At 34.3% G+C, this 11,815-nt stretch overlaps 1 protein-coding gene across 6 annotated transcripts; it reads left to right on the top strand.

Moving 5' to 3' along the window:
* The first annotated feature begins 3,473 nt into the window (after positions 1-3,473).
* LOC105116020 (uncharacterized) lies at positions 3,474-9,387 on the top strand. Of its 6 annotated transcripts, XM_011013152.1 has the most exons (14): positions 3,474-3,584; positions 4,261-4,343; positions 4,440-4,670; positions 5,131-5,310; positions 5,511-5,621; positions 5,932-6,267; positions 6,349-6,525; positions 6,641-6,925; positions 7,113-7,235; positions 7,351-7,548; positions 7,654-7,907; positions 8,015-8,219; positions 8,319-8,627; positions 8,876-9,387. In XM_011013152.1, the coding sequence occupies exons 3-14, from the start codon at positions 4,488-4,490 to the stop codon at positions 9,164-9,166; spliced, it is 2,652 nt and encodes an 883-aa protein (XP_011011454.1). In that variant the 5' UTR covers positions 3,474-3,584; positions 4,261-4,343; positions 4,440-4,487; the 3' UTR covers positions 9,167-9,387. The 6 variants fall into 6 exon arrangements, 5 of the variants coding, with proteins under 5 accessions (XP_011011454.1, XP_011011455.1, XP_011011453.1 ...); XM_011013153.1 differs by lacking the exon at positions 4,261-4,343; XM_011013151.1 differs by lacking the exon at positions 3,474-3,584 and having other exon boundaries at positions 4,001-4,343.
* Positions 9,388-11,815: the final 2,428 nt, after the last annotated feature.

Raw genomic sequence — 11,815 nt, 5'->3', positions numbered from 1 at the left:
CCATTGTCACCAAACCACACGGTCAAAGTTTATTGTTTTTTTAACAAAACCCTAGAGTGTTTTGAATACTCATCGAGACGTATTCTCCACTCCCAAATTCTCAAACTAATGAGATAGAAGTGTCCAACACCACAAGCAGCACGACACGACAGACCCTTCTCATGCACAGCAGCAGCTCGCACCAAACCCTTATTGCACAACGATCGTGCCCTCTCTTTTCTGTCTGGCCACAGGTTTAGTCAATAACAGCGACAATTTCCTAGCACAAAATGCTCATCAATGGTAATGGTATCCCATCATTTTATTTATTTATTTAATTTCGATTATGGACCAAAAGCCTTCTCCGAATTCTTAATGGAAATGTTTTATTTAGAGAGTGAGTTCTTGTAGGCCCACTTTTGTTTACTATTATAAATTTATACAGTGATTTTTCCAAAGAAAAATTATTTTCCTTGAAGCACAAGGAATTGAACACGTGCTCTCAAAAGGGGCTAGGTCACTTGTGTCTTGCTATAATTGGTTTCCGAGGAGGATAGTCTAGGACCAATTACTTGCTTAATACGCTCTTCAGCACTATTTTAGTGGATGTTAACTAGCAAGTACAATGTGTTTGATATGACGATCTTGTTTTTGATTTTTTAAAAATTAGATTTAAATTAATTATTTATAGATTTATATCATTTTAATTAAAATATAGTAATATTAAAAATTAATTTTAAAAAAATATTATTTTAATATATTTTCAAATAAAAATTATTTTAAAAAATAACCCCACCAAACTCTCTACAAAAAGGCGAATACTACTCATAACTCGATGAAGTGTCCCGTAACTCCATTATTAAGGATAATAAGTGAGGTTTGACCAAGACGAACAACTTGTACCAGTGGTAGAAAGCAAAGCTCCTTTTAGTACACACACCACAACAAAAACAAATATTTTTGTTTCCAAAATCTTCTGATCTCCCCTTTTGATCCCCTTTTAAACACTCTACTTATCCACGAGATGTTTTTAATCTTGGACTTTTTCACATTCCACCATTGAGAAAAGGAGTGAGTGGGGCTTAATCTCAACCCAATAAAGCCAATATACTCATTTCAATGGCTGGGAAAATAGAATTTATCATGTTGGAGACCGCCTTTAAGCCAATAATTAATGGGAGGAATACGTTAATTAACATATAAATAATGGAGGGAACATTCGAATCAACTCTCGATGCTCTCATACGTCCCATTTTGAGCCTTAGAGTATTATTAATTAAACCCACTTCGTAATCTTTTTGTTTCTTAATTTCATTGTTCTTGACAGCAAAAGATTTCTGATTATACAGTCGATCGATCCTCTTATTTAACTTAATTATTATTATAAGAGGAGAGAATCTCTAATTTCAAGTTAAATATTCTGCATGCCCTTCCTATTCTTCTAGACGTGGTGGTGGGCAAGATTCTCAGTCCTTCCAGGCATGGCTGAGTAGATAATTTAATTTACTTTCTTAGTTCTTTTTTTTTTTGTGTTCTTGAAGTCTGAATCTGTTCTTGTAATTAGAGCAAGAACAATATATAATCTTTGAATTCATCACTCTTTGATTGGCCGACAAGAGTGAGGTATACGGATCATTCGGCGATCATAATTTACAATTCGTGCAATCATCCTATCGGACACAGAAAACAAATTATTTTAATTTATCCTAAATGGGCATTAAGAACATATATTAATTTATTTATTTTTGGATACTTTAATACGTATGTGACTTTCCCTCCATGAGAACAATCAAAGGGCCGTTCCAGTCTCTTCAGCTCCAACCGCCAAAACCGAAAAAACAAAACGGACAATCCACGTGGGAAACGCATAACAAAACGACATGCCTACGTAGGAGCGCACAAAGTCTTCGGATTGCCGGTCGATGTCAGGATTTTTGCTGAGGTGTTCTGGACATGGGCCCCACATACTCAAGCATCGCCTTGTCAAGTTAGAGTACGCGTCTCCTGTGGACAACGTGGCATAATGAATCCTGGGACTTTTAATGGAGGCCCCACGCCTACTTTTCTCGGATTGCATCATAAAAACAAAGAAATAAAGATTATTTATTACCCATCAAGGTCAGTTCTTGTCTTTTCCTTGTGTTAGAAAAAAAAAAAAGAAGAAGATTGTGACAGGACAGAAATAATTTTTTTTCCTTACTTTGTTATTTAAAAGAGAAAGCAATCAATTCAAAGTGTTGATTTATCTATTTTTTAATATGTCAACTTGTTAAATGCTTTTACTAATAGTTTTTTTCATTAAAAATGTTTTTTAAATATTTTTTTAGATAAAAAACATCTAATTTAATTCATAATTATACTTGTTATTAATAAAATAACAAGTATAATTATGAATATGCTGTCTTATTAATAAAATAACTAAAACAGACTAATTTTATATAGTTATTTTTAATTGTTTGTCAGCTTATGTTTGTTTTTCTGTAGATAGATGGTCAATTCAAAACTCAATCTGAAAAATTAACAATGCATCGCTTCATTTTTTTTTTTTATTTTTTTCTCTTTTTTTTTTAATATAGCTACGTAGTTGATCTGCCAACCTACGGACCTTGATCTACGTAGAACTCTAAAATATATAATAAATAATTGTTACAAATTGTTGATTATTATAAACAAATATAATTGTGTACATGTTCCCTTAAAGTGTGAATGGTCAAATTAAATCCAGCCTTGACCCATTCACCAAGCCATAACGCGGCCGCATTCAAGGCCAACGAGATGGCGCACCCACAGCTGAATTTGTCAGGATCAAAGAAAATTATAAAATATTGAACCACAAAAAATAAAAATCACAAGTCAAAGCACACCTTACACCAAAAGAATTCCGATCATGCTAGCTCATTGACGATATCAGGGCATTCCGATCATGCTAGCTCATTGACGATATATCAGTATCTATTTTTTATTTGGTTTGGTTTTTATTAAAAAAAATAATTAAATTTTTTTGTTTGGTTTGATTTTTATAAAAAAAAATAATTAAATTGAAAAAAAAACAAAAAAAAACCCGAAACCAAACTGAAACCGACCAGTTTCGATTCGGTTTGAAAAAAAACCCGAAACCGAACCGAAACCAAGTTAAACCGACCGATTTAGATTCGGTTTGGTTCGGTTTTTTAGGGGAAAAACCGGTTCAAATCGGTTTGGCTCGGTTTTTCCGGTTTGGCTTGGTTTTTCTCGGTTTTGGCTCGTTTTTAGCTCGATTTTTTTCGGTTTCGGTTCGGTTCAGTTTGATTTTTTAGTTTTTGGGTTATAAAACCAAAACCGAACCGAACCAGCTGGGTTTTTCAAAATTTTAATCGGTTTAATCGGTTTTTTTTCGGTTCGGTTTTTTCAGTTATTTTTTTTTCGAGTTTTCTCAATTTAATCGGTTTTTCGGTTTTTTTCTCACCCCTGCAATATATATAGAAATGTTTTTGCGGCATGATTATCTTGCCCACAACAGTGCATTCACACCCTTTCTGCGCTAGCTTTTACCATCCCATGGTGGATTCGCAGTGGCTCAATGGAGTTCCACAGCTACTTCCGGTCTCGCTAAAAAGACTTACGAGGTACATTCTATCACCTAGCGCTGCAGTTTTTTCATGCCAAGAGAACAGTGATTTATTTACTTGAAACCTTTTCTTTTCTTTTACCTTGATCTACACCGCTAAATCCAAGATTAACCGTGAAATTTAGACATGACCAGTGGTTTTTTTCTTTCCTGGAAATGAGAGAATTCAATTACAGCAACAGTATTGTCTCGGCAATATAAATAAAACTTGAATTATGAACATTTTTGGCCCTCGAATTATGTCTGCCAGCCCTTTCTTGGAAATAATAATAATAAAAAATTATTCTTGATTTAGAGAGAGAGAGAGCGAGGTAAAGGTAAAATCAGTGAAAAGTCATGTCAAGATATATATAATCATACAAAATCATGAATAGAACATTAGCAGTGATCTCACATGGTAAGAAAAGATGACATAATTAATTTGACTCGCCCCATGATAGCTAGCTACTACATGTATGGAATTTGACTCTTCCATATTTTGGTGCTGATACTCTTATCTTCTTCTTTCTTTTTTTAATAATCTCTTGTGATGGAAAAAGGTCCAAGAATCTATTATAGTACTGGTAATGAAGACATAATTGCATCTTCTTTGTCTCTTCTCTTGCTGCTGCTCACAGAAATTAGTCTTGTCAATGCTTTTTCACATGTGAATCTCACCTTTAAAACCATTTCAGAGACCAATTAGCTAAACCTTCAAGTCCTTGTCTCCCTGCTGTGTGCTCTCACCTCTTTTGTTTTACGGCCTCCATTATATTCAGTAAGAGTACTGTGCCTTTTTGCTATCATGTTTTCATGTATTTGTTTTTCTTGTTTTAAGGTATGGAATGGATGTAACAGTTTGTATTTTCTGTAGTTTTTGGAAGGAAGAGACTTTGAGGATTGTGATTGAAACAGAGAAAAAATGTTGCGGAGATATCTTTTGGCAGTTTTAGTGTTGATTAATGTTCTTGAACTTGCTAGAGCTAGTCTGTGCACTGATGGGGGAAAGCCACATCGGATTCTTTTGGATACAGATGTTGATACTGATGATTTCTTCGCTCTTTTGTACCTCTTGAAGCTTAACAGATCAGAATTTGAATTGGAGGTGAGTCCTTTTGCTTTTCTTGTATCTGTTGTACATTCATTTTCCAGCTTTTGGATCTGTTGCATAAAAGTTAAGCTGCATATGATCAATGGAAATATTGTTAGCTCAGGGTTGAGTTTTGCCTTGATTCTAGAATCATTAAATAGTTTTCGTCTCTCTTTGATCACATCAGAATTATTAGATAGTTGGATCAGAGAAATCTTTTCATTCTCTGAAATGGCCAAGTATTCGAAGCACCTTTTTATCCTAAATAGAGCTCATCTGGATGCTTAAAATATGACTCTAGAGCTTAGTTTCCTGGAATTACAACAGAATTATTATATATATTTTAGTTACAAAGCAGTTTCTGATATCTTCGACAAGGCCTGCATTTATCCCTTTTTAAGATTTTTTGCCTTCTCCAAGATATATCTATGTTCATGAACACTAGATAACATTGGCAGTTATTGCCTTAGTCCAGGCAGTCACTATCAACACAAATGCATGGACTGATGCAGGGCATGCTGTGAACCAAATCTATGACATTCTTTACATGATGGGTCGTGACGATTTATCTGTTGGAATGGGAGGTGAGGGTGGAATAAAAGAAGATGGTCACATACTTCCGGATGTTGGTGGTTATCTTCCTATAGTTGAACAGGTGCGTTCAACTACCCTCTTCTGCATTTAAAGATGGTATCCTTTTCTTTTGATAATGTTTTACTTTTATGACGATTTGATTAGCTAATACATGCTTAGGGAAGTCAACTTAAAGAAAATTTCATTGAGATATTCACTAATCTCTCGTTTTCTACGATTATGTTAATCGACATGGTACTGATGTCTAAGACTCCATATTAGGGAAATGCAACTGCAGGAGGTTGTAGATACAGACAAGCAATTCCTGTTGGTCTAGGAGGACGGCTAGATATTGATTCTAACTATGGCATAAGGAAAGCATTCCTGCCTCAGGTACAAATTTGGTTGAGCTGCTTGTAGTTTTCAACTGCAATTTAAGCAGATTATTCTCTTTCACACGCTCGCGCACTCTCACACACTGCATGCCCGTGTATTTTGTTTGGATTGATTATTCAGAACAATATGTTAAATCACTATCTAGCAGGTATGTGGTTTCTCCTTTTGTCAATAAGAATTTCCTGTGGAACTGAATCCACGAGCTTCGCATTTGTTGTATTTACAGTTGAATTTGGAGATCTGCTCTTTAACGTTCCTCCCAATAACATTATATTCATATATGTCACATACATTGTTCATGAACCAGGGCAGCAGGAAGTATTCTCCTCTTCAACAGCCTACTGCCCAGCAAGTGCTGATTGAAAAAGTATCTGCAGGTCCTATTACCATTTTCATAATAGGAGCTCATACAAATATTGGGATTTTTCTTATGAAGAATCCACATCTCAAGAAGAATATCCAGCATATATATGTGATGGGCGGTGGTGTGAGGTCAAAAAATCCAACTGGTTGTTGCCCCAATAATGCAAGTTCATCATGCCAACCAAGACAGTGTGGTAACCCTGGTAATCTGTTCACTGACTACACTAGCAACCCTTATGGTGAATTCAATATATTCGGCGATCCTTTTGCTGCATACCAGGTAAACCAAGAATAGACTTTGGATACTTCTAGATACAAAGAATGGCTGAATTAGACGATGACACATTTTCTTTTAATTCAGGTGTTTCATTCTGGAATTCCAGTCACCCTTGTGCCCCTTGATGCAACAAATACCATTCCAATAAATGAGAATTTCTTTAAGGCATTTGAGCAAAACCAGCACACGTACGAGGCACAATACTGCTTTCAGTCCTTGAAAATGGCTCGTGACACTTGGTTTGACGACCAATTCTATACTGTAATGCTTGTTTCAAGAACTTTTACCAATTGAAACCTTATATTAAATGTCATATATATCTTTTCGTGCAGCAAGGGAGAACTAAAACTTCTATGATTATATATATCTTTTGCAGAGCTATTTCATGTGGGACTCCTTTACGTCAGGTGTAGCGGTTTCTATCATGCGTACTTTGCATAACCAAAATGGAGAAAATGAATTTGCAGAAATGGAGTATATGAACATAACTGTGGTGACTTCAAATGAACCTTATGGGATAAATGATGGCTCGAATCCATTCTTTAATGACCGTAATGTTCCAAAGTTTAATCTAGTGAAAGGAGGAGTGCACAGTGGTCATGTTCAGACTGGTCTTCGAGATCCATTTTGCATTGTGCAAAATGGGAAAGGGAGATGCAAGGTAAATCGCTTTCTTTAGTGGAAACACACCAGCCAAATTGTGTTCTTAAAAGACCATCTATCATTTTTTCATTTTCATCTCACCCAACAAAGATGTTGCTTGTTTTCTTCAATCCAATGGCTTTGGCACTAGGAAAATCAATTTCAGTCGCTTGTTTATTTAATTATATTCAAATCTTTACATGTAGGACGGCTACACAGAGGAGGTAACCAGTTCAGATGCAGTACGTGTTCTTGTTGCTACAAGAGCAAAGCCTAATCCGGACAGTAATAGCATCCTTGACAGAGCATACTTCAAGAGCTTTTTGGATGTAAATTCATTCAAGCATTGTTTCTCTATATGATCATCAATGTTTATACTTGTTTCTGATATATCACTTTAGATATCTTCCAATGATATTCTAACAAACGTTTTCGTGTATAAAGGTTCTTAACCATCCTCATCAGACTGGAAGGTTCAATTTTACTACACAATTTCCTCATTACAAGAAAGTTTTCTACAAACCAGACTTCGGAACCAAAAGACTAGGGAAACCTGTTGTCTTCGATATGGATATGAGCGCAGGGGATTTTCTGGCTTTATTCTATCTCCTTAAAGTTCCAGTAGAAATAATCAACCTCAAGGCACGTGCTTTCAATTTTCCAGATTCTTTACAGCAGGCATATACTATTAGTCCTGTAAAAGCCAAGTTCGAAAGACTACAACTCTAGCTACCATTTTTATTTCAGGCGATAATTGTAACTCCAGTAGGCTGGGCAAATGCTGCAACAATTGATATTGTTTACGATTTATTGCACATGATGGGTCGCGATGACATTCCAGTTGGTCTAGGAGAGGTATTTGCAATGAACCAGTCTGATCCAATTTTCTCTGCGGTTGGAGATTGCAAGTACCTCAAGGCCATCCCTCACGGTAGTGGTGGCCTTTTAGACTCGGACACTCTCTATGGTCTTGCTCGTGATTTACCGCGAAGCCCTAGAAGGTATAATTTCCCTCCATAGATGTTTATGCCTTTTCTTTCCTCTTATTTGAACCGTGATCTTGCTTTATTCGGGACCCAAATATCGAAGGCTTATTTTTCTTCTCAAGGTATACTGCAGAAAATTCTGTAAAATATGGAGCTCCTCGCGACACAGATCACCCTGAGCTCAGGCAGCCCCTAGCACTGGAAATCTGGGATTCCATTGTTAGAACATTGGATCCAGGATCCAAAATTACCATATTAACCATTGGCCCCTTGACTAGTTTAGCCAAGATAATACAGAATGAGAATAATACAAGCTCTGTGATTCAGGTAAGTGGACTTTATCTGCTATTGTCAAGTAACTTGCAACTAATGTTGTGCCACGCAGTGGTGGTACACATGCTCATGATGTTTCAAATGTCATTGCAGGATGTTTATGTTGTTGGAGGACATATCAGCCATAGTGATACAGACAAAGGAAATGTTTTGACTATTGATAGTAATGAGTATACAGAACTAAATATGTTTCTTGATCCCTTGGCTGCTAAGACAGTTTTCGAGTCATCACTTGACATTACGCTCATTCCACTCGGCGTCCAACGTAGAGTCAGTTCCTTTCCTAAGATCCTAAGAAGTTTACGCCGCAAGACGAAAAGAACACCTGAGGAATTGTTTGTGCAGCGTTTGCTATCAAGGCTTTACCGCCTGAAAGAAACTCATCACAGATATCGTCACATGGTAAGGATTCTAATCTTAGCCTGAAGGCAAGCACCATTATATTGGTTATAGATAGTAATTGGATCACTTCATAGACTTTCTGAACATTGAAGGGCTTAAATTTGTTTGCTAAGAGAATGTAGTTGTATACGGGGAGTATGCTTGATCCTTCTCTAAAGGGAAGAGTCTTTTAGCTGCCATTAATGCTTGATCCTTCTCTAAAGGGGAGAGTCTTTTAGCTGCCATTATTGAATGAGCTTGCTCTGCAGGATACATTCTTGGGCGAAATCCTTGGTGCAATAGTCTTAGCTGGGGATCATTCCAAGCTTAAGCCAATCTGGCTAGCCAAACCTATCATGATCCTTGCTGAAGGTGATGAATCGAAAGATGGACAAGTTGTGATTGATGAAAAACAAGGAAAATTTGTCAAGATATTGGAGAATGTAGAGCCTGAGGCACATTATGATCTTTTCGCAAAGCAACTCACCGTTAAGAAGCAATCTGCTGTCGTTGGAAGCTTTGGTGAACAGAGAAGAATTTGGGGTGTGCCCTCAAATTGAATCAGAGGGGTGTCCTTACTGATACATTGGTATGAAAAATCATACCCTGACAGCAGTAAATGATTTTTTTTGTTTTTAATACTGTTATTAGTGGAGGATTTCACTGGATCAATCATATTTCTTGCAAAAATAGTTCTTTCTGTTTTGTACTTCGCACATTGAAAGAGAAACAAAAAAAGGGTAGCTTATACAGTCGAAAATTGAAGGTATACATTGAAAAACTGGGTGCTTTCTTTTGTCGAAGCAAAAAAGTATTTTAAACCTGTGAATTCGCATTTGGAAACCATGTGTTTTAAGTTTTAAATCAAGATTTTGATGAATGTCTTTGAAATCTTCTTATAGGATGAACTTTCAATTGGCACAATTTTTCTGGCTTTAGGTTGTAGTCGGTTTGGTTAATTTCTCGCGACAAAAAGAATAAAAAAGAGATAAAAAGATGCTTAGCTAAAAAAATATAAATATAAACTAAATATGTTTTTATAATAATTTTAAAGTAAATTTGTATATCTTCAAAATAAGAAGTAGAAGGAGACGCTATCGTTATTTCCATCTCTTTTATATTGTCATAATAATTAAATGCTATTGTATTTTTTTTTTTAAATCAAAACATAGTGAGAGAGAGAGAGAGAGGAAGTTTTGTTACTGTTTTAAAAGTCACATGAGCTTTAACTTCCCAGAGTGAAATGTGATTTTTTATAAAAACAATGTAAAGATGTATTAATTTTATTAATTAATTTTGAGGGGTGTATTTTAATTAATTAGATTATAAGTTTTATAAAATTACTAGTTTGAGCCCAATAAATTTTAAGGTCATTAAAAACTTACATAGTCATTAATTTCAGGGTTCAAATTAACCCGAATACTCACATTAATTAAAAAAAACCTTCATAAATGATAATTTTTAAAATAAAAGGTTGTCAATATCTTGAAATTAATTAACCTCAATTATTTTATTTTAAGTGTATTAAATTACTTCATAGTTATATTTATTTAAAAAACTATGTAATGTTTTAATTATTGTTTATGTTTGTGTTTTCTTTTTAAGAAACAATTCATTTAGTTTCTTAAAGAAAATATTTACAATTAAAAAAATTATTTTTTTAAGTTATGCACTTAATAATAATAATAATAATTTTAGTTTAAATGATTTCACTAAAACATAACATAATGGTTTATTATTGATTAGTACTTAAAAGTGCATTTTTATCAAGGTTTTATATCAGTATTTTACACTTGAAGTATCAATAACTCCTTAACTAAAACATGTTTTATAATAACAAGTCTGATACTATAAGATACTTTTAATTTATGGTAAATGTTCATCTTAAATGTAAACCTATCACATAAATTAAAGAATTGATTAATGAGTTCAACTACTGAAATTGAGAAGATAAAAAGAGGGTAAAGCTTAGAAGAGATGTTGGTTCATTCTAAACTAGAACACTGTTTAGTTATTGAATTATATCTGGAGCTGTAGAACTTAGATTTGGGTCTGTTTTATATGAATGGAAAGTTAAGACGTAGGCCTAAAACATTTATGGGAAGACAAAACTCAATTTTGTTGTTTGGAAGTCCACATCTTACCAACAACGGAGAAGTATCGAATATGTCCTGTAGCCCATACACTATTTAGCGTTCAGCCCATATCTTGAGCTCTATAAGTCCAAATGACCTTAATTTATTTTTTATTGGAAAATTGAGACAATTTTCTAGAACTTTCATGATTTAAATCTATTCGAATTTTGATGTTAGCAATGATATTTTTGGTAAACAAAAAGATAAGGATTATCACCAAGTCAAGAGTTAGCCACTTACTTAATAATTAGTCATCAAATTAATAGTTCACAATTTTGGCCTATAAAAAGAGATATTTGCCAAGCATTTAGGCATCTTGGTTTTCAGATCAAAATCATGTTCTTGCTTTCTCTTTATTGTAATGTTTAAGTTTTGTTTATATTAATAAGTTGTTTATGCTTCTCATTTCCTTTCCTTTACATAGTTAACTTTTATCTCATTTATATTTTTATCTTGTTTATTTATGTTTCTTTCTTTTATTATATTTATTTAAGTTTATTATGTCAAGGTGAAAAAGTTGCACTAATGGTGGAAAAATAAGTATAGTGTAAACTCAATATGGATTTTAATGTTTGATACTAATTGATTAGTACTTAAAAGTGTATTTTTTATCAAGGTTTTATGTCATCATTTTGCACTTGAAGTATCAATAACTCCTTAACTAAAGCATGTTTTATAATAATATATCTAATAATATAAGATACCTTTAATTTGTGGTAAATGTCCATTCTAAATGCAGGCCTATCACATAAATAAAAGGATTTATTGATGAATTTAAGAATTGAAATTGAAAGGACAAAGAGATGTCCAAACTTAGAAAAGAGATGTCGGTGTAATCCAAACCAGAACACTGTTCGGTAATTGAATTATATATGAAGCTGTAGATCTCAGATTTAGGTCTACTTTATATGAATGAAAAGGTAAGACATAAGCCTACTACTTTTATATGAAGCCCAAGACTTCGAAGGCCATTTTCATTTCCAAATTGTAGCAACAACAAAGAAGCCCGAATCTGTCTTCCAGCCCGAGCACTGTTCGGTATTTTGGCCATACCTTGAGTTCTAGAAGTCCAAA

This window comes from Populus euphratica, unplaced genomic scaffold (genome assembly GCF_000495115.2).
Source record: "Populus euphratica unplaced genomic scaffold, PopEup_1.0 scaffold833.1, whole genome shotgun sequence".
NCBI classification, from domain to species: Eukaryota; Viridiplantae; Streptophyta; class Magnoliopsida; order Malpighiales; family Salicaceae; genus Populus; species Populus euphratica.
Note: the sequence above shows the minus strand (reverse complement) of the source record. Positions and strands in the feature narration are given on the sequence as shown.

Bases quoted from the DNA above. Each gene is read 5' to 3' on its own strand.
- LOC105116020 (XM_011013153.1), top strand. From the start codon at position 4,488: ATGTTGCGGAGATATCTTTTGGCAGTTTTAGTGTTGATTAATGTTCTT. The intron at 5,622-5,931 runs GTACAAATTTGG...TTCATGAACCAG, and splicing joins GGAAAGCATTCCTGCCTCAG to GGCAGCAGGAAGTATTCTCC. The intron at 7,549-7,653 runs GCACGTGCTTTC...TTTTTATTTCAG, and splicing joins TAGAAATAATCAACCTCAAG to GCGATAATTGTAACTCCAGT.